Source organism: Leucoraja erinacea, chromosome 3, assembly GCF_028641065.1.
Source record: "Leucoraja erinacea ecotype New England chromosome 3, Leri_hhj_1, whole genome shotgun sequence".
Classification (NCBI taxonomy): Eukaryota; Metazoa; Chordata; class Chondrichthyes; order Rajiformes; family Rajidae; genus Leucoraja; species Leucoraja erinaceus.
In genome coordinates this window covers 71,633,342-71,656,006 of record NC_073379.1, presented here as the reverse complement: position 1 = coordinate 71,656,006, position 22,665 = coordinate 71,633,342, and the positions used below count along the sequence as shown (strand labels likewise).

The 22,665-nt window shown below is 41.5% G+C and overlaps 1 protein-coding gene across 4 annotated transcripts in view; it reads right to left on the bottom strand.

Moving 5' to 3' along the window:
• Positions 1-22,665, bottom strand: part of hsd17b3 (hydroxysteroid (17-beta) dehydrogenase 3) — a 65,535-nt gene that overhangs the window by 28,936 nt on the left and 13,934 nt on the right. For 2 of the 4 annotated variants that reach the window (XM_055632908.1, XM_055632906.1), the window contains exons 2-7: positions 21,223-21,269; positions 18,581-18,656; positions 9,258-9,365; positions 7,542-7,609; positions 5,144-5,188; positions 3,481-3,515 (exon numbers count right to left, since the gene is read on the bottom strand). In XM_055632908.1, the coding sequence (XP_055488883.1) occupies positions 3,481-3,515; positions 5,144-5,188; positions 7,542-7,609; positions 9,258-9,365; positions 18,581-18,656; positions 21,223-21,269 (379 nt within the window). Of the gene's footprint in view, positions 1-3,480; positions 3,516-5,143; positions 5,189-7,541; positions 7,610-9,257; positions 9,366-18,580; positions 18,657-21,222; positions 21,270-21,750; positions 22,611-22,665 lie in introns of those variants that run through there. The other 2 variants (XM_055632907.1, XM_055632909.1) reach the window with 2 other exon arrangements.

The following is a 22,665-nucleotide window of genomic DNA, read 5'->3' as shown; positions in this document are numbered from 1 at the left end:
CCTTGCACATGCGCATTGCTGCAGCCTGCACGTCCTCCCCCCTGCACATGCGCACAACCACGGGCCACAGTCTAAGAATAAAGGGGAGGCCATTAGATGAGTAAAAACGTTTTCACCCAGAGAGTTGTGAATTTGTGGAATTCTCTGCCACAGAAGGCAGTAGAGGAAAATTCACTGAATGAATTTGAAAGAGAGTTAGATAGAGTTCTAGGGTCTAGTGGAATCAAGGGATATGGGGAGAAGGCAGGCACCAAAGAAAATGGATGATTTGGAACAAGGGGACAGATTATTATCTCAATGGGGTTAGGTTAGGTAAGGGGGAGGTACAGCGAGACCTGGGTGTCCTTGTACACCGGTCACTGAAAGTTGGCGTGCAGGTGCAGCAGGCAGTGAAGAAAGCTAATGGAATGTTGGCCTTCATAACAAGAGGATTTCAGTATAGGAGCAAAGAGGTTCTTCTGCAGTTGTATAGGGCTCTGGTGAGACCACATCTGGAGTATTGTGTACAGTTTTGGCCTCCTAATTTGAGGAAGGAGTGCAGCATAGGTTCACCAGATTGATCCCTGGAATGGCAGGACTGTCATATGAGGAAAGATTGAAAAGACTAGGCTTGTATTCACTGGAGTTTAGAAGGATTAGGGGGGCTCTTATAGAAACATATAAAATTATTAAAGGACTGGACAAACTAGATGCAGGAAAAATGTTCCCAATGTTGGGAGAGTCCAGAACCACCGGCCACAGTCTTAGAATAAAGGGGAGGTCATTTAAGACTGAGGTGAGAAAAAACGTTTTCACCCAGAGAGTTGTGTATTTGTGGAATTCCCTGCCACAGAGGGCAGTGGAGGCCAAATCACTGGATGGATTTAAGAGAGAGTTAGATAGAGCTCTAGGGGCTAGTGGAGTCAAGGGATATGGGGAGAAGGCAGGCACGGGTTATTGATACGGGACGATCAGCCATGATCACAATGAATGGCGGTGCTGGCTTGAAGGGCTGAATGGCCTCCTCCTGCAGCTATTTTCTATATTTCTATGGATGTTACTTATTTTTTTCACAATTTTCCTTGTTCACCTGACTTTTAGTTGTTTTCCTTGCAGTTTTTGTTTTGTTTTGGTTTGCTGTGACATAGTTGACTGGCATTTGGCCAATACATATTGACGGGGCTGCAATTATTTGAAGGCAAGGCAAGGCAAGTTTATTTTTATAGCACCATTCATGCAAACAGCAATTCAAGGTGCTTTACAGGAAAGAAAAAATAAAATAGTCAATAATTAAAAATAGCGAAATAAGCAATTGAAGGATGGGACCAAATATTAGATTTCCCATGTTCCATGTGAAGTGAAATTGCTGTTGCAAGAAGCTGATAAAGTCTTGTACTTTATTTGTATTCAACTGAAACATTATATGTTAAAGATAAATAAACTTCATAAACTGTCGTCAAAAAGACAGATTGTTCTGGTGTGTTGTATTGCTGCCACCTTCTGGGTGTGTGATGAGATCATGCCATGTTCTTAAGTTATAGGAGCAGAATTAGGCCATTCAGCCCATTGAATCTACACAATCATTCCATCATGCCAGATCTATCTTTCCCTCTCAACCTCATTCTCCTGTCCATAAACTGACACCTTCACTAATCAAGGGGCTGCTAATCTCATCTTTAAATATTCCCAATAATTTAGCCTCCACAGCCGTCTGCGGCAATGAATTCCACAAATTCACCACCCTCTGACTAAAAAAATGTATATGATTGCTTAATTAGCACTCTTGTTCTCCCATGTTCTCATCTAATATCTCACTCCTGAGAGTTGCCAAATACATTGAATAAATGCAGTGGTCACCTCATTTAAAACGCATTTACAATTTCTCTAACCTGCAACTATATGCGTACACATGAAGCAAATAGGTAGAATTAAAAATTTTGCAAAGAGCTAGATTGGGAAGATATTGAATATAAATTATAAAATATATGTTGACACACAGTGGAATGATTATGTTTATTTCCAAAGGGAAGATTCAAGAAGGTTTTTAATAGGGGAAGAGAAATACGTTTCTATAAAATACCCTCTCTTCCTTCTAAATTCCAGGGAATACAAGCCCAGTCGCTCCATTCTTTCATCATATGTCAGTCCCGCCATCCTGGGAATTAACCTCGTGAATCAACGCTGCACTCCCTCAATAGCAAGAATATCCTTCCTCAAACTAGGAAGACATGATGTCAGACATGGGTGCAATGAGGCCTGGGTGTGCTTGTACATCAGACACTGAAAGTAAGCATGCAGGTACAGCAGACAGTGAAGAAAGCCAATTTGGCCTTCATTGCGAGAGGATTTGAGTTTAGGAGCAAGGAGGTCCTACTGCAGTTGTACAGGGCCCTGATGAGACTGCACCTGGAGTATTATGTGCAATTTTGGTCTCCTTTGAGGAAGAACATTATTGCAATTGAGGGAGTGCAGCATAAGTTCACCAGGTTAATTCCAGGGATGGCAGGACTGACATATGATGAAAGAATGGGTCGACTAAGCTTATATTCGCTGGAATTTAGAAGGATGAGAGGGGATCTTATAGAAACATATAAAATTGGACAGGGTAGATGCAGGAAAATGTTCCCGATGTTGGGGAAATCCAGAACCAGGGGTCACAGTTTAAGAATAAGGGGTAGGCCATTTTGGACTGAGATGAGGAAAAACTTTTTCACTCAGAGAGTTGTGAATCTGTGGAAATTTCTGCCGCAGAAGGAAGTGGAGGCCAATTCACTGGATGCTTTCAAGAGAGAGTTAGATTTAGCTCTTAGGTCAAAGGATATCAAAGGATATGGGGAAAAAGCTGGAATGGGGTACTGATTTTGGATGATCAGCCATGATCATATTGAATGTTAGTGTTGGGTCGAAGGGTCGAATGGCCTACTCCTGCACCTATTTTCTATGTATCTTTGTTTAACTGGGCCCAATCTTGATTAGAGAGCAACAGGATAATGAATGATATGGCTAATGGGGAGGATTTTGAATTACCTCTAGTTTATGGAATAATAACTCTGTAACATTTAGCTAGGAGGAAATATGCCACGACGTCCTCAGCATTGACGGGACCCATGAATTCTCCTGGTAGTTCATAAGGTAATTAGTGATAGAAGCAGAATTAGGCCATTCGGCCCATCAAGTCTATTCTGTCATTCAATCATGGCTGATCTATCTCTTCCTCCTAACCCCATTCTCCTGCCTTCTCCCCATTACTTTTGACAACCATACTAATCAATTTCGTGAAATTTGGACTAGAAATCCCTTCTGTTGATCATCACTTAAGACTTTATTTGGCCTCATCAAATTCAGAGAACGTCTGCTGTTGAGTTCTTTAGTAACTTGTCAGTTTCTATGTTGAACTAAATTAAGGTGCATGTTGCAATCAAAAGCGCTTGAACAATTGATTGGGAAGAAAGCCAGACTGTAAGTACAGATCTCAGATTATGGTTCAATTTGAGGACTTACCGATCTTTCATCATCGGCAAAACAAGTTGAGTCATCTGCAAATTACAGTGAAATATTATCGTGTTGTTAGATTTCACGCCTTCAATTTAAATGGAACATTTTGTTCACTATTTTTACAAAAGAATCACCAGAATTAAGCTGCAGAAACATGTCCTGGCGGTAGTAAACAATGTCATTTGGATATTAATATTGAGTCATGCGTGCTACGGGAAGTGCTGCTACCTTGCTGCTCCAACGAGCTGGGTTCATTTCTGATTTCCAATGCCATCCGGGTAGAATTGGCAATATCACTTATGACTGCCTGTCTTTTACCCAGTAGGGCTCAGGTTTCCTGGTACATCACAAAGACCTGCTATAGATTTGTCCCAGTGTTGTTGGCTGGTGGGTGAATCTGGAGGATGTTAATGGACACATGCGAAAGAATTGTTTGCAATGATATAAGTAGGAAAAAAGGGCTGAATGCACAGTTCTAAGAGCCTGCATAGACTTGTCATAAGCAAGTACATAATATGTACCTCATTACAAGACTATGCATAGGAGCTTGGAGCTTAGAGGTTGGGAGATGTATTGGGCTTATAGTGGTGATGATTCTCTGTTTATACCACAATGGACAGCTATACAAGTCACTAGGAGAATATTTTGCTTGAGCCAGCATGTTGCTGGAGATAGTCTCCAGTGATTGCACCAGGATCAGTGGTTCATTGCAATTCCAATTGTGCAGATGTCCAGATGGAATAAATATAGCAGATGCCAAGAATTGCTGCTGGCTGTAGCACAGGGCTTTAAATATAGAGCAGGGAGGTTAGGCTCTACTCTAGAAATCATTCATTAGACCACCACTGCAGTACGTTTGGCAGTCTCAATATGGGAAGGATTTAATTCATCTGGAGAGCCTACAGAATGGATTTACCATGATGTTACCTGGGAAGGAATGTTTCTATGCAACTATGAAGAGAGACTGGATAGAGACGAGAGACAATAAAGTACCATTGAACTACTGAACCATTGACCCATTGGAGAGGGTGAATTTATTTTTGTTGTAGGGAAGAAGACTAAGTGGGGGGATTGTGATCGAGGTACACAGAATTGTGAGGAGCATAGGTAGATAGGATAAATACAAACTTTTCCCCTTAGCAGAATTACCCATCATGAGAGGGCATATGTTTAATGGAGGCACAAGAGATTGCAGAATCTGGAGCTAAAAGAGGAGAGATGATGGAGGAATTCAACAGATCAGGCAGCATCTTCAATGGGAAATAGACAGTCAACCTTTTGGGTCAAGAACCTTCATCTCAACCAAATGAAGGGCCCCACTAAGCTCGATAAGAGTTCTTCAGGCAACTCTTCTTACTTTGGCACAGGTTTAAGGTAAGAGGTAGGAAATTTAGAGGGGATTTAAGGATGACCAACTAAGACTGACAATGTTTAAGAAGTACTTGGTCAAAGTCAGTTTTATTCCTCTTAGATGAGTACATGAAATGCCAGGACACAGAAGACTGCAGGCCAGGTAGTAGGGAATGGAAAATGGATAGGTAGGTACATGTGGGCTGGCATAGCCAAAGGACCTGCTTCCATGCTGTATGATGCTGTGATTCTGATACAACTATAACCGTCCTTTGGCACAAATGTTGAATAATAAAATTGTCAGTAGCAATCCACATACCTTAACCACAGATACCACATTAACAGCAATCATGTCATTGATGGTCTAATGCACAAAGACAAAAAAAAATTACCAAATGTTATAATAGGGCGATATTGTAATTCGTAACTGAATTTCAATTCTTCACACAGCAAAACTAATCTTGGGTTCTTGTAAACCCAATACTATGTAAAATGAGAGTAATTATCCAAAGATGGTTTGATATCCATCCTTCTCCACAGCAAAATCACCAGTTAAAAAAACTAGTTAAAATCACTAGTTAACTATAATGGGTTGAGAGTAATATCATGGAGACAGGAAGGTACGAGAGTTCTGTGGAATATTAATGTTGCAGTCACCAAACAGGAAACAACCGTGGGCACAAAACAAAGTAGCAATTACCTATTGTGGAAAACTCTCGTGAAATAATCAGAGTTTTATCAAAAAAAAACATTTCTTTAAAGAAGATACAGCTATTAAAACATATGAATTTATGGTATAGTGGAAACAAATTGCGTCGAAGGGCTCACTTATACTTCTATGTGCGAGTCCATTTTGTCCACTTCAAAATTGCAATGAGCAGGGTTTGCTTCCGATAATCTCCTTAAGATCAGATCTGTTGGGTCAAGGTACCACTGGCACCAGTGGACTTCCATTCCCTCAAATAATTCATTCATTTCAGTCTTTTGCCACAGGCCCAGGCTCAGGCTCCAGGAAGTGAATCCATAGACGTTTGGGAGGGTGGTGGGGGTGGGGTGTCCAGGTTAAGAGTAGGTCTTGTATCCTGAGACACTGCCCCAGAATTGTCAAATGATTTTCAACTACATAACAAATAAAAATGATTCAAATGAGTAACAAATGATTGAAGTGGCATGCTGTTGTAGCTGGTAGAGCAGCTGATACAGAACTCCAGTGACTCCATTTGATTCTGACCTTGGGTGCTGTTTGTTTGGGGATTGCACATTCTACCTGTGACCCCCATGGGATTCATCTACATGCTCTGGTTTCCTCCAAAGCATCAAATGCCGTGCTGGTTGCTAGGTTATTCAGCCACTGTCAATTACCCGCAATGTGTAGGTGATTGGTAGAATCCAGGAGATAATGAGAAGCAGAGAAAATAAAATGGGATTTGTGTTGATGAGTGTAAATGGGTGTTTGATGTCTGGTACAGACTCAGTGGGATAAAGGCCCCGCATCTAAACTGAATGACTGTTGATAAATTAAAATAACATTAAATAGGTCAAGTGACTACCTACAATTATCTATCGTCACAGTGGTCAGATGAATGAGGCCCGCGCTGTGAGGCAGGTGACCAGATGTACAGTGTTGCAGACCCTCGCTTCAGCCCGACCTGCACCACTGCCAGAATCCAGAGAGTTTCCAGCAGCAGAGGGAAGAGTCAAGCATGTATCGGACATAAGGCTTTCAGCCATCCATGCTTGAAATTTTACGCATCATATTTCCTAATGGTCTACAAGAAGGCCTTTTGGCCATCGAGTTAATGCCAAATCTCATGAAACCCATTCTATCCAGTGTTTCCATCCAACCTATTCTACCTCATATGCCCATCAACCTCCTCCCTACTACCCCACCTACACCAGGGCAACTTATAGCAGCTAAGAAACCAGCACATGTTTAGAGCTGTAGAGGAATGCAGCATCCAGCGGAAACCCAGAGGATCACGAGGAGAAGGTGCAAACTGTACATGATAGAACTGGAGCTCAGGTCAAACCCAGACTGCTGGAGATGTGAGGCAGGAGCACTACCTGCTGCACCGCTCTGTTACCTTTCAAAGTCCAAGACATGCTGAGACACAACTGCTCAAAATGTGGAGTTGCCTCCGGAGCTGTTGACCATCGATAAGCACAATTTGGTCAAATTATATTAAAACGCCAACCTTCCCAATCCTCAGAGTTTCACATTATCTTTTTTATGGTTTTCTCTAAAAGAGCAAAACCATTTTAACGTGCAAATCTCAAACTACCTTTGCTATTGGAGCCGTAATATTAGCTTTATAGATTTTGGTTTAGAGATACAGCATGGAAACAGCCCCTTGGGCCCACCAGTCCATGCCATCCAATGATCGCCGATACACCAGTTTTATCCTACACACCAGAGATAATTTACAGAAGCCAATTAACCCACACGCCTGCCCGCCTTTGGAATTTGAAAAGAAACCAGAGCACCTGGAGAAAACCCATGTGGTCACAGGGAGAACGTACAAACTCCATACAGGCAGCACCCATAGTCAGGATGGAACCTGATCTCTGTAAGGCAGTAACTCTACCGCTGTGCCGCCCGTATATTGCCACCACTATATCAGCATATTCAGTGATTATGAATTAATGAAATAGAAAATAGCTTCCCTAAAATATGAATTGTCAGTTCTGTGTACAAAAGGCAATAAAAGGTAATGCACCTTATCCATGTCATTCATTTCAAGGAATCTACATGGATTTGGTTCCTGGAGTATTCCGACGTTGTTTACTGCAACAAAAAGATATTTATATTTACTTTTTAAAATGAATAAAATATAGATAATGCAATTTTGCATGTACATCTGTAGATCCATTCAATTCCAACATTATTTACTGCAAGAAAAAGATAGCGACATTTACTTTAAAAATGACTAAAATACAGAAAATGCAATTTTGTATATCTATCTTTAGATCCGTTCAGCTGCAAAATAAGGTCCAGAACTCACCCTAAGTTAATCATAGAATCATAGATTTGCCATAGAAATGTACAGCACAGAAACAGGTCCTTACAGCGACTTTCTTCATGCTGACCACAATGCCTATCTACGCTAATTCCATTTGCCTGCATTAAATCTGTATCCCTCATCATCTTTCCTATCCAAGTACCTCCCCAAATTGCCTTTTAAGCATTCTAATGGTATCTGACCATCACTGACGAGCAGCTCGTTTTAAATATTCGCCACGCCCTATGTGGAAAGTATACCCCTCAGGTAGCTTTTAAATTTCTCGTCTCTCACCTTAAACTGTGCCCTCTAGTTAAGGAAAATATGTTCAAATTCAATCTGGGCAGAATCTGCATGCAAGGCACGTACTAACCAGTCGTTCTATGATAGAGCCAATCACCGGTAAGATCCCAAACCTCAATCTTGCACAACATGCACCTCTCCTTCCACAAACATCCTAATAGAGAGAGGAAGAGGAAAAGAGAAAAGGAGGGGAAGAGGGGGGGGAAGAGAGAGAGGAAGATAGAGGGAGGAAGAGAAAGAGAGAGAGAAGGAGAGAGCGGAAGAGAGAGAGAGGGAGAGAGGGGGAGAGGGGGAGAGAGAGGGAGAGGGAGGGGGAGAGGGAGGGGGAGAGGGGGGGGGAGAGAGGGGGAGAGAGGGGGAGAGAGGGGGGAGAGATGGGGGAGAGATGGGGGAGAGATGGGGAGAGATGGGAGAGAGATGGGAGAGAGATGGGAGAGAGATGGGAGAGAGAGAGAGAGAGGAGAGAGAGAGAGAGGGGGGGAGGAGTGAGACGGGACGGGGGGGAGAGACGGGGTGGGAGACGGGGTGGGAGACGGGGTGGGAGACGGGGTGGGAGACGGGGTGGGAGACGGGGTGGGAGACGGGGAGGGAGACGGGGGAGGGAGGAGGGAGGAGGAGGGAGGGAAGGGAGAGAGAGGGGGGAGAAAGTGGGGGGGAGAGAGTGGGAGAGAGGGGGAGAGAGAGAGAGAGGGGGGGGGGAGAGAGAGAGAGAGAGAGAGAGAGAGAGAGGGGGAGAGAGAGAGGGGGAGAGAGAGGGAGAGAGAGGGGGGGAGAGAGAGGGAGAGAGAGAGGGTGAGAGAGAGAGGGGGAGAGAGAGGGGGAGAGAGAGGAAGAGAGAGAGGAAGAGAGAGAGAGAGATTTATATGACCATACCATGGACCACAAGAAGAGGTTTTGTAATTTGCCCCCGCATCAGTTCATGACCTTCATCAATTCACTCCTTCACCCTCTCACCATTGTTGAAAACAAAGGGATTAGCCTCTGGTCTCTCTTTTTTACTGTCACTCCCGTTCTGGTAACATAGATGAATGATGTGAAGCCAGTTGTGCACTGTAATACACCAGCATCAACACCCACAGTCCTAAATAAAGAAATTATCTGATGAAATAAAAACAGAAGGATTTAACTTACTCAGAATCCCAACTTCAAGGCCTCTCAGATTTTCTTCAATGTGCTGATAAATGTCTGTGTTACTAAAATTTGCCTGAATTATTTTTACATTTCTTCCTGTGGCTTGCTCTGTCAAGAATATTAAAAAAAAAAAAAACAACACATTAACATAATGCACCAGAAAGAACATTCTGAACTCAACCAAAGTGTTATTATATGCAGCATTAACATGTCACATATTTCCATGGGTGTGGCTGATTTTATGCTGCCAGTGTCATTTGTTATAATGTGTAGGAAAGAACTGCAGATGCTGGTTTAAATCAAAGGTAGACACAAAATGCTGGAGTAACCGACCAGGACAGGCAGCATCTCTGGAGAGAAGGAATGGGTGACGTTTCAGGTCGAGACCCTTCTCCAGACTGAAGTCTGAAGTCTGAAGAAGGGTCTCTACCCGAAGCGTCACCCATTCCTTCTCTCCGGAGATGCTGCCTGTCCCGCTGAGTTACTCCAGCATTTTGTGTCTACCTTCATTTGTCATAGTCATACATTGATCGTGCCAAGGTAGAGATGCTTGAAAGCCTCACGTTTTTAGGAATAAATATCACCAGCAAATTGTCCTGGACCTGCCACATCGAAGTAATGGCCAAGAAAGCACACCAATGCCTTGACTGCCTTAGGAAGTTCAGCATGTCTGAAGTTGAGCTTTTTTATCAGGATGCATCACAGCATGGTTTGGCAGCAGCTCCATCCAAGACCATAAGAAATTGCCTCAGCAAGGCCACCATTGGTCACAAGGTGAATTGCAACACAAATCCTGCTGAGATCTATGACCTAAAATGTTTTTTCTCTCCATAGATGATGTCTGTGAGTATTTCCGGCACAGTCTGATCTGCAGACGTGCAGAGATTGATGGTTGCAATCCTGGATGTTAGACCCTGGTCAGCAAGATCTGACCCTATATAAGCTTTATCTTTGAGCAAAATACCTAGTGTCCTGTGTCTTTTATTTTGATCTGCACTTTTAGCTGGTGGCCCCAATGAAGAAGTGGTAGCTAGGCACTCAGGTGAGAGCTGCCAAATGGTACATTGTTGGCCAAAAGGGACCCACAAAGGTAAGTTCAAACTTTTATATTTCATTAGTCAGTGGGATCACCAGCTTGCCTCATGAAAGTCGTACGCTATATATTACGTCATACATCCACCTCCCCATCTGGGATACAAAATGTTCCCAAGCCATTTGGCACATTACTTCTCTCCAATCTCCCGCTGTTTAGTTTACTCACGTGTACCACGGTACAGTGAAAAACCTGAGGTGCATGCTAACCAGTCAGTGGAAAGATAAAACATGATTACAATCAAGCTATTCACAGTGTACAAATGCACAATAAAGGGAATAACGTGGATAATGTTTAGTGCAAGATAAAGTCTGATCAAAGAGAGTCCGAGGTTACCAGTTAACCTTTACATCTCCCTCTCACTACCTCCCTCTCCCTCCTTCTTTAGAGAGGGGGGAGGATAAGGGAAGGAAGGGGGGAGAGGGCAGAGGGGAGAGAGGAGTGTGCCTTGCTTGGTGGAGGAGAGGGTTGTGGGAACGCTGTACGCAGGTGGTGACTCACACTTACACTGGGATCCCCTGTCATTGCGCAGTCTATCTGACTCCCTACCCCCCCCCCCCCCCCCCCCCTCTATGGAGCGAAGGAAATATGCATTGTTTCGGGTCGAAACACTTCTTCAGACCCGGCCCAAAATGTTGGCTATTTCCTTCGCTCCATAGATGCTGCCTCAAGCCCTGTCCCACTGTGCGAGTTCACCCAAGAGCTCTCCCGAGTTTAGAATCTCTGTGTAGCATCTCTGTCCCTATCTTCAAATTCCCACTTTGTAATAAAATACAACTTTTGACTTAAAAATTTTGCAGCAGGATCGCGATTAGTCGATTCCCACGCAAATCAGCAAAGATCAAGTAATATTGGAATTGTTTTCTTTTGCTTCAAACTATGATGTTTTCTTTTGCTTCAAACTTTGATGTATTAAAGCTATTGCTTAATGTAGGTACGTTACAAAACTTACCTTCAGCGGCGCTGCAGTTCTGCCACTGCCCGTGTGCGCGACTTTGGCGCCTTTGAGAGGGGGGCAGGTTTAAAATGCGTTTTTTTGCCAGCCTAATGAAATCGATTTTTGTCAGGCTGTTTAGCTGCTGAAGAATAATCGCTCAGACATCGGTTTTATTAAGTTTTTTTTTTAACTGCACTGGATATTTTAATTGCTGGAGTAATTTAAAAATCAACTTCTAAAGCCGTCAACACCGACAACGGGGACGGATCTCACGTACGGGACAGGTAAAGGAAAGCCGTTTATTTTACATATAAAAGTGCTTCTTAGGATGCCTTAAATCAAAATTTTACGTTGCGAAAAAGTGACTTACGAACTGGCAGTATTTTATGGTCGATATGGGGTTTAAATTCACAGCAATCACAATGTTCCAAATGATCGCGTTCCACAAAATCCTACTCGCAAGATGATTTAAATGGCCATTAATTTACGGGAATTAAACACTAAATTTCTTCCATTTGGCCTACAAATTCATGATAATGAGATTTAAAAATCATGTTATATTGGGAATTCTTGTGTGAATGTTATTTGGACACTTAGGCTATTTAAAAATGTTAACCTTTTCTTAAGAAATTGATATGTTTCGATCTAGTAATTGAATTTTGTAATTTGCTACAATTAGGTAACTAACTAATTATATGCTTTAATTTCAGGTTATCCAAGTAAAATTGTTTCATGTTTGTTTCAAAATGCTTCAATCGATAATAACTGAAAATTTCATTCAGTTCTCATAATTTTAAAGAAAGTTATGGGCTTTTGACTGTCCTTGATCACAGTTTTTGAGTTAAGTCAATGGAAAAGCAATAGGGAACAAGATGCTAATTTCTGAGTATGAAAATGGCCTAACCTTTTTAATACTGAAGATATGAAAGTGAATTAGGTGTCAAATTAAACTTATTTTTATACTTTATCTGATGGGATAAATTGCAGACTTGATTTTTAAAATCTCAAAATTTTGCAACATTGCTACTTAATGATGATGAGAATATGGATTCCAGTTGCAACAATTGTAAAATTGGCAGCACTTGCCCATCGTCTGTACTAAACATTCTGGCATCCAACAGACTTCATGACAAGGCATATGATAACCTTTATGAACTTTATAAAGTCATCTGCACACTATCAGTTACTCAAGTCCAATGTGAGAGGACATTTTCAAAGCTAAAGATCATAAAGACAAGGTTAAGAAATTCGCTGTCTGAGGAGAATTTGGAATCGTACATGTTGCTATCCATTGAAAATGAATTGTTAGATGAATTGGATGCGAACACAAACGATTGCCCTTAATATAGTGGACTGCATGCAATGCTCTATTGTGCTTTTGAACTATCTGTTAATGTGTAAATTGTGCAGGAAACTATTTAAAAATATCAACCAATTACTTAAAATTAAAAAAATAAAATTAAAAATTCAATTATAACATTCTGTATTTACATTCGGTATCTACTGCCAGTAATATGTACAGTACATGTACACTAAGAAATACACATTTTTTTCCCACAAAAAATTTAATTGTACCCTTTTTTGCATATGTATTTTTTTTAAATTGTATTTATTCGTTATGAAAAGTAAATGAAAATTATGAGGGAATTGAATGCAACATCTCCAAGTTTGCAGATGTTACGAAGCTGGGGGACAGTGTTAGCTGTGAGGAGGATGCTAGGAGGCTGCAAGGTGACTTGGATAGGTTGGGTGAGTGGGAAAATGCATGGCAGATGCAGTAGAATGTGGATAAATGTGAGGTTATCCACTTTGGTGTAAAAAACAGGAAAGTAGACTATTATCTGAATGGTGGCCAATTAGGAAAAGGGGAGATGCAACGAGACCTGGGTGTCATGGTACACCAGTCATTGAAAGTAGGCATGCAGGTGCAGCAGGCAGTGAAGAAAGCGAATGATATATTAGCATTCATAGCAAAAGGATTTGAGTATAGGAGCAGAGAGGTTCTACTGCAGTTGTACAGGGCCTTGGTGAGACCACACCTGGAGTATTGCGTACAGTTTTGATCTCCTAATCTGAGGAAAGACATTCTTGCCATAGAGGGAGTACAGAGAATGCTCACCAGACTGATTCCTGGGATGTCAGGACTTTCATATGAAGAAAGATTGGATAGACTCGGTTTGTATCGCTAGAATTTAGAAGATTGAGGGGGGATCTTATAGAAACGTACAAAATTCATAAGGGGTTGGACAGGCTAGATGCAGGAAGATTGTTCCCGATGTTGGGGAAGTCCAGAACAAGGAGTCACAGTTTAAGGATAAGGGGGAAGTCTTTTCGGACTGAGATGAGAAAAACATTTTTCACACAGAGTGGTGAATCTCTGGAACTCTCTGCCACAGAGGGTAGTTGAGGCCAGTTCATTGGCTATATTTAAGAGGGAGTTAGATGTGGCCCTTGTGGCTAAGGGGATCAGGGGGTATGGAGAGAAGGCAGGTACGAGATACTGAGTTGGATGATCAGCCATGATCATATTGAATGGTGGTGCAGGCTCGAAGGGCCGAATGGCCTACTCCTGCACCTATTTTCTATGTTTCTATGTTTCTAAATGATTGCATTGTAGTTGTGGGTGGGCCCCCTTTGTCTCCTGGTAACCAATATTTTTAGACCCAGTCCGCCACTGGCCACCATCGATTCCACAGTCAAAATGGCCTAACAGAGGATGTACTTCCTGCGGCAGCTCCTCATCTTCTCCATCATGGTCTGGTTTGGCTCAGCCACCAAGCACGACATCCGGAGGCTGCAGTGCATCATTCTATCAGCTGAGAAGATTATTGGCTGCAACCTTCCCCCATCGATGAACTGTACACTGCAAGGGCCAGGGAGCGAGTGGGTAAGCTCATGTCTGATCCCTCTCGCCCTGGCCACAAACTCTTTGAAGCACTTCCCTCTAGAAGGCGACTCCGGATTGCCGCCACAGCCAAAGCCGCCACAGCCAAACATAAAAACAGCTTATTTCCATAAGCAGTAGCTCTACTCAACAGCCAAAAGTAGGTAGCCTCCTTTTGCTCTAGTATTTTATTTAATTCTTCACATGCTTAAATTATAATGTTTTATTTTAATTGTCTACTGTATATTGTGTTGTTACTTGTGAGCAAAGCACCAAAGCAAATTCTTTGTATGTGTACATACTTGGCTAATAAAAATTAATGCAATTCAATTCAATGGTAACTCGGATATTTATTCTTGATAGCTTGCTGGACTATCCCCTCTAAGTATACACATCTTACATGGAAATATACAACCCAGTCTGACTGAGAGGAAAATCCTCACATACTATTGGTTTAAAGTTATCACTTTTGGAATTGAATTTTTGCTTAGATGATATTTAATTTATATAAATCCAAAAATCATCTGATACCCATTCCTAAATGCAAATGCTCATTTAGAAATAGGAATCGGATTAGGAGATATTAAATATCTTCGATTATCTTGGATTTGATTTTCTTTAAACAACCAGATAATATAAGCAAATGTGACATACATGTAAATATCATAAAGCAAATATTGAAAATTCTACACAGGAAATGTTTCTGCTAGTCCAATACATAAATGGCATTCTCTTAAGTGTACTGTACAGTCTTGCTTAAATTATGCTAATCTTGTGGCATTTTTAATATATTTAGGATTACTGGTACAGTTCAACCAGCTCCACCAGTTTATCATGTTATGAAATCTATTCTTAGATCTCAGATGTATGCAAGATTACTTTAATTGAGTTGACAACGCCTTAAAATCTGCACTAATCCCAGTTTAGTGCTCTCTCAACAGGTGTTCTCTAGACCAAGATCTGTACTGTGGAACAGCTATCTCTGATGTTTTTCTGCCTGACCAAAAATTAATGTGAACCATCCACAGTGCCATCCCGAAGATGCAAATTAATGTGAACCATCCACAGTGCCATCCCGAAGATGCAAATTAATGTGAACCATCCACAGTGCCATCCCGAAGATGCAATAATGCGAGACGTTTGAAACATTACCTTGCGTAATTTTGTTCTGTTCTAAGTTCTGGGCTAGACAGAATGATACGAGATAAGATAGACAAAAATGCTCGGAAAGGGAGGGGGAGTTGAAGTGCTGAGCCACTACCTTCGATTTTCCAGCATCTGCAGTTCCTTCTTAAACATAGGAGATAAGGTATGATTTTTTTTAATGTGAGAACAGGATGAGAAAGGAATACAGCATTACAAGCAAATGAAATGTGGCCAGAAATTATCTGAGGTTGGTCAGCACTGGAAGGGAGCTTAGATTGTGTGGAAAGTGTAGCTGAGGGAAAGATGGCTAAGAAAGGGGTCAAAAATATGTGCAGGCAAGTGATACTGCTGAATTTGCTTAGGATATCTTAAAACAAAAGAAGCATATGTTAAATTTACTAAATATGAGACGGATGGATAGAAAGGCAGAGAACCAGGTAACTTGGAGCTTACCTGATTACTCGAGGGACAAAAGGATCATCCGGGCCAGTCTATCAGGAATATTGTACTTAACGTGCAACTCCATGAGATACCAAGATTCCCAGGGTTATGAATAACATGACATACAGAAATCCAACCTAATGCAAATTCTCCCATACACTTTTCTAAAGTATTTTTCAAACTACTGATATAGTGATAAAAGGTTACTTGGCAATTCATTAACGACTGGATCGAATATCATTCCATTAGTTTCAATATAGGTAGAATCAGGGTGATGATTCAATTAAATGAAAGGATTAAATAAAGTCTAAGTATGGGTTACCAAAGAAAATGGATGATTTGGAACAAGGAGGCAGATTATTATCTCAATGGGGTTAGGTTACCTTGAGGCTCTAACATTCTAATCAGTTCTAAGTGAAACCGTGCAAACCACAAGAATGACCAAGTCTCAAAGCATCAATTTTTTGTGACGGTACAAATAAAAGAGTCAGCATTTTGTTCCACACTCCCAGGTATGAATCACCTCTGATAAGAATTTATTTGGTGATGCATAGGTGTGAACTGTGAAGAGGCTGTTTGGAGGTTGCAGGGTGACATGGACAGGGTGACATGGACAGGCTGAGTGAGTGGGCAGATGCGTGGCAGATGCAGTATAATATAGATAAATGTGAGGTTATCCACTTTGGCGGCAAAAACAAGGGGGCAGATTATTATCTCAATGGGGTTAGGTTAGGTAAGGGGGAGGTGCAGCGAGACCTGGGTGTCCTTGTACACCGGTCACTGAAAGTTGGCGTGCAGGTGCAGCAGGCAGTGAAGAAAGCTAATGGAATGTTGGCCTTCATAACAAGAGGATTTCAGTATAGGAGTAAAGAGGTTCTTCTGCAGTTGTATAGGGCTCTGGTGCGACCACATCTGGAGTATTGTGTACAGTTTTGGTCTCCTAATTTGAGGAAGGAGTGCAGCATAGGTTCACCAGATTGATCCCTGGGATGGCAGGACTGTCATATGAGGAAAGATTGAAAAGACTAGGCTTGTATTCACTGGAGTTTAGAAGGATTAGGGGGGCTCTTATAGAAACATATAAAATTATAAAAGGACTGGACGAGCTAGATGCAGGAAAAATGTTCCCAATGTTGGGAGAGTCCAGAACCAGGGGCCACAGTCTTAGAGTAAAGGGGAGGCCATTTCAGATCAGATCAGATCAGATTCAACTTTAATTGTCATTGTCAGTGTACAGTAGAGACAACGAAATGCAGTTAGCATCTCCCTGGAAGAGCGACATAGAATATGATTTCAATAAATAAATCTATTTACATGTATACAGACATAGTGTTTTTCCTGTGGGAGGAGTGTCCGGGGGTGGGGGTTGATTGGCAGTCACCGAGGTACATTGTTGAGTAGTGTGACAGCCGCAGGGAAGAAGCTGTTCCTGGACCTGCTGGTCCGGCAACGGAGAGACCTGTAGCGCTTCCCGGATGGTAGGAGGAAGACTGAGGTGAGAAAAACTTTAAGACTGAGGTGAGAAAAAACTTTTTCACCCAGAGAGTTGTGAATTTGTGGAATACCCTGCAACAGAGGGCAGTGGAAGCCAAATAACTGGATGGATTTAAGAGAGAGTTAGATAGAGCTCTAGGGGCTAGTGGAGTCAAGGGATATGGGGAGAAGGCAGGCATGGGTTATTGATTGGGGACGATCATCCATGATCACAACGAATGGCGGTGCTGGCTTGAAGGGCCGAATGTCCTCCTCCTGCACCTAGTTTCTATGTTTCTATGTTTCTATGGGAGGGTTATATATAATTATGTAAATTAATCTTAAATCCAAACTCAATCTGCCTGCCTAACACCATCTTTTGTTCCTTCCTGCTAACAGTGGGAGTTTCCAGGGAATATGAGAGTGAGTGGAGGTGGGATAAGACTTGAGAAACAATTTCCTAGCAGTTGGTGCTCATATTCCTACCCAAAAAGCATCCAAATTGAATGTGGGTGCTGTTGTAAGGTTAACAAGTGTTCTGCCTCTTGCCTTTTTTAAATTCCTGATGTGAACCTCTACTTTCAACAATTTCCAACAAGCCTCATACGCAACTGCTCATCCAACCTGGAGAGAATGTTCTGCACCAGAAGCACACGATACACCACATGAGGGGACTCACCAACATCCACAGGCACCGCTGCTTTACCTGCCCACTGCTCCCCAACTTACGAGAAACCCAAAAATAGTTGCTCATGAATCAATAAAGTGGAGCAAAAGAATCTCTGTTTATCAATCAACCAACAGCTGAAAGGGAGCATTGCCTTTCAAATAAATCACAGAATACAGGACAACAGACTTTTTGAAGTACTTTATAATAATCCTTCATTGTGAATAAAAAACTAACTATGGGACCTACCACCTGAAGTGTTGCTCCTAATTCCCTCTTCCAAATCATTAATATATACGGTAAACAGTTGCGGCCCCAACACCGAACCGCTCCATAAATGCTGCTGCACCCGCTGAGTTTCTCCAGCATTTTTGTGTAACCTGAAACATTAATTCTGCTTCTTTTTCAACAGCTGCTGATTGACCTAGTGAGTGTTTCCTGCTTTTTCTGTTGTTTTTTTTTCCAGATTTGCAGCATCTGCAGTCTTTGATTTTAAAATAAATTATTAATGTCCAATAACAGGACCATAATTAATCCGTTCTAGGTCAGATCAGCCATATCAGCAATAAATCTCATGGTTTATTCAGGGTTTCCGTCACCCATTCAGCAAACGTTACAGAGAGAAACCAAAGAAATTCCCAATGCTGGCACTTTGTTGAAAAACAGACAATAGAAATCTTACCAATTTCATCTGCAACCTTTTGTAGCTTCTCATAAGACCTGCTTATGAGTACAATGTTTAAACCACGCTTGGCCAACTGCAACAGAGAGAACAAACAATCATTGAAAGAGATGAGTAATGTTCTGTTAACAGGGTTCTCGTTGGTTCTGGATGGCTAAAATGGTTGCAAATTCTGTCTAAAAATGCAATGTTGTTGGGATTCAAAGTAAATCCATTGAAATAATTATTCACAAGGTCAGGACCAGAAGCACCTTGCCAATCAGAGAGAAAAATTAAATGCAGGATACATTTTTTTATAAAATTCTATTGAATTCCAATTCCGATTCTAATTCAATTAGAACAGAGCATAATAATTCTGAATCCACAATTCAGAAATCTCCTGGAGACTGTTAATCAATGGCTGATGTAATCGATATCGACCTGATTACAAATGTATCCTGCACTCTCAGTTTTAATTTCAGATTCTCAACATCTGCTGTTTTCAATTAATCCATTACTGTCCTGATCATCCGTTACATCTCTTCGTGATATATAGAGCCAGGATTTTGCCATAAATGCCAGGTGTCTTTTCGTGCCTTTTTTGATGATTTCACCAAGATAATGCCTTTTTCACGATTGAGTGCCTTTTTTTGCTGTTTTGCTAAAAGGTCGTGCTATTTTCTCTAATTGTACCGTGATTACAATTATGTTTTCTATGTTGACACGATAATATTAATGTTATTATTAATGTGTTAACATAGTATAAATTACAAGAAAATTTCCACCAACGGAGTGAAACCGGGTGCGGCACCGTCGGTCGTTCATTCATTCGTGCCACTGCACGCTGGTTCAGCCTTCTCCAAAATCTATTTATTGCTTCCAATTTTGCAAACTTCCCACAAGCTACCATTTCCCTTGAGAAACGTGGCGAAACATTATTGAATAACTTGCAGATTTTCAACAAAGTAACTGACGATATTCGTAAAGTTCCTGGCGATGTAGGTAAAGACAAACAAGGAAAATGTGAGAGAGTGATTTTAGGTAACAAAGATCATGAATAAATACAAGACATAGCTAAAGTTCTCAAAGGTAGTTGTAATGCACAAGATATCGACATGAATATAGAGTCTGTAGCTCGTTTTGGGTATGCACCAGTGACCTCAGCTGAGGTAGAAATAAGTTTTTCACAACTGAAGCATATTCTGCCTGACAGACGGCATAGTTTAACACCAGATAATTTGAAAAAAATGCTAGTAATTATGTGCAACTGGGCAACTTTGGTCATTTAATGTAGTATACCTTTATATTATCATTTTAAACCATATTTTGGTGGTGGAAATAAATGCCCTTTTTTGTGCCTTTTTTGTAATTTGTATTTTATTATGCCTTTTTGCCTGCATATTTCAGAGTTTTTTTAGTGCCTAAACATCCTGGCTCTACTGATATATATAAATGACCTGGACATTAATGTAGTTTGTTTGGTTAGTCAGTTTAAAGATGACACCAAGATTGCCTGAGTCGCAGACAGTGAAAAAGGCTATTGAAATATACAGCTGGAATACATCAGCTACAGAAACAGGCAGAGAAATAGCAGATGGAGATTGCACTTTGGGAGAAAATATTCAATTAATGACAAGAATCTTGTCATTGATATACGGAGGTTGCTGGGACACCTGATCGAAGTATATAAAATCAAAATTAAGATAAGGCAGACAGTCGGGTGCTGTTTGTATGGAGTTTGCACGTTCTCCCTGTGTGGCCACTTGATTTTCCGCTGGGTGCTCTGGTTTCCTCCCACGTCCCAAAGATGTGCTGGTTTGTTGGTTAATTGGGCTCCGTAAATTGGCCCTGGTAGGGAGCGATGAGAAAGTGGGATAGTATAGAACGAGTATGTGGATGATTGATGATCAGCGTGGACATGGTGGGTTGAAGGGCCTGTTTCCTTGCTGTATCACTAAAACTAAACTAAACTAACTAAGCTAAACTAAACTAACCTAACCTAGCCAAAACTAAACTAAGCTAAACAACTAAACTAAATTAACTAAATTAAACTAAACTAAACTAAAGGGCATAGCATTATGATGAAATGGGCAAAGTTTGAAGGAGATGTGTGGGGCAGGTTTTTGATGCAGAGGATGGTGGGAGCCTGGAACATACTGCCAGGGGTGCTGGTGGAGGCAGATATGGTAGTGGCATTTAAGAGACTTTTGGATAGGCACATGGATATGTAAGGAATGGAGGGGTATGAATTCTGTGCTGGCAGATAAAAGCTTGCTGTGGTATCGTGGTCAGCATAGAGATTGTGGGCCAAAGGGCCTGTTCCTATGCTGTTCGATGTTCAATGTTCCACTTCACATGGTTTAGCCAGAATGCTGTGGACCATCAATCATAGTGCTGATTCTGGAAGCAAAGCACTCTCAATCTAAAGGGAATGCTTATAAAAATTAGAACCTACAGAATCTTGGTGCATCTATTTATTAAAACCCTGCCTGACCTGGCTTAATCTGACCTGTGTCCAAACACTTACCTTTCTTTTGCAGACAAATATAATTAGAGCCCCATCAGAAATGCAACACATTGATTTACCATGCGCAAACAATTTACAGTACAAAGAATTAGTCTTGTAATTTGCACAATCTGACAATATCCTCGCAACATCTTACCTCATGTGCATACGCTTTTCCAATACCATCCGTTGAACCAGTGACCACTGAAAACAGAGATAATTAAATGGCATGCATAGACACCGACTTAAATAGCACTCTGGTAAAAGTACTATATTGCTAGAATTATTTATGCTTATTGGTCACTTATGTAACACTGTGAAAAGTCTGAGAATTGTACAATATCTAATTATAAAGTCACACACAGACTATGCATTTATTAAATGCGACAAAACATTTAATGGGAGGGAATGCCAAGATTGTCATCTGGTGGTAACGGTGCATCACTGTATATTATGTGTATCCGATTCAGTAGATTACTTACCTGTTGCTCCTGTCAATGAAGAAAGTGGATGTTAATGGTGGTACAATTGGTTATGGTCATGCATTGAACGTCCCAGGAAGGTGAATAACGAGCGGGAAGTGAAATGAAATGCAGCAACTAGTTTCTATACATTTGCAACGGTAAAATAATGATCAAATTCTGTTTCAAAGCGCTGAGGGATGAATAATGGCCGAGAGACTAACCCGGTGGGCTCTTGTTCGAGGTTTTCATGAGAGGGCAGGTGGGCATTTTGCCACCTCTCTCCTGCATTGCCTGGATTATCCGTGCTATGCCCTCAATCCACAAACTCTGACTCGGGTAACAGTGTCCAGTGTAGAGAAATCCTCTTGATCAGGCTGGAGGAACATTGTGGAAGAATAGATGCCAAACTTGCACCCGCCACCCAACCATTCCCCTTCCCGGGCGGTGCCCAAAGGAACTTCAAGACAGCTGGTGGAGCGGAGAGCCGAGCAGTGCGCCTGAATGCCAAGACCATACAACTGTCCCTGCCTCAGCGCGGATCGCACATCCCGACACGGGATTGTCTGCAGAATCAACCAGACAGCTCAACGACACGGAGCGCGCTGCGCTGATGACAATCCGTTGAACAACTTGCAAAATATCTGCTTTCTAGCACCTTTTGCTATTTACCTCTCACTTTGTACCATCCTACCAATCTGAAGAAGGGTCTCGACCCGAAACCTCACCTATCCATGTTCTCCAGAGACCCTGCCTGACCTGCTGAGTTACTCCAGCACCTTGTATCCTTTTATCCAGCTCCACAACATTGTTCTACCACATCCACTACAATTGCGCGTCTTCAATTCCATTCCTATCATTGCGGCCAAATTCCACTCCAAGTCGAAGATTGCACCATTTCAGGACAATATCGTTTCGGCCCCCAAGGAACAGAATTGCTGACAATGTCAAGTGTAACTCACAGAACTAAACCTGAGGATTTCATAATACTACAAAGAATTTCACGGTCAACCAGACAAACAACAAGATAACTAATTCGCAATGTTATGCATCAGCACAATAAATGTCAGAGTACAGATCTTAGCTTAGTGTAGATCTTAGGTAGAATTCCTCTACCTAAAATAAAATGTCATCATTTA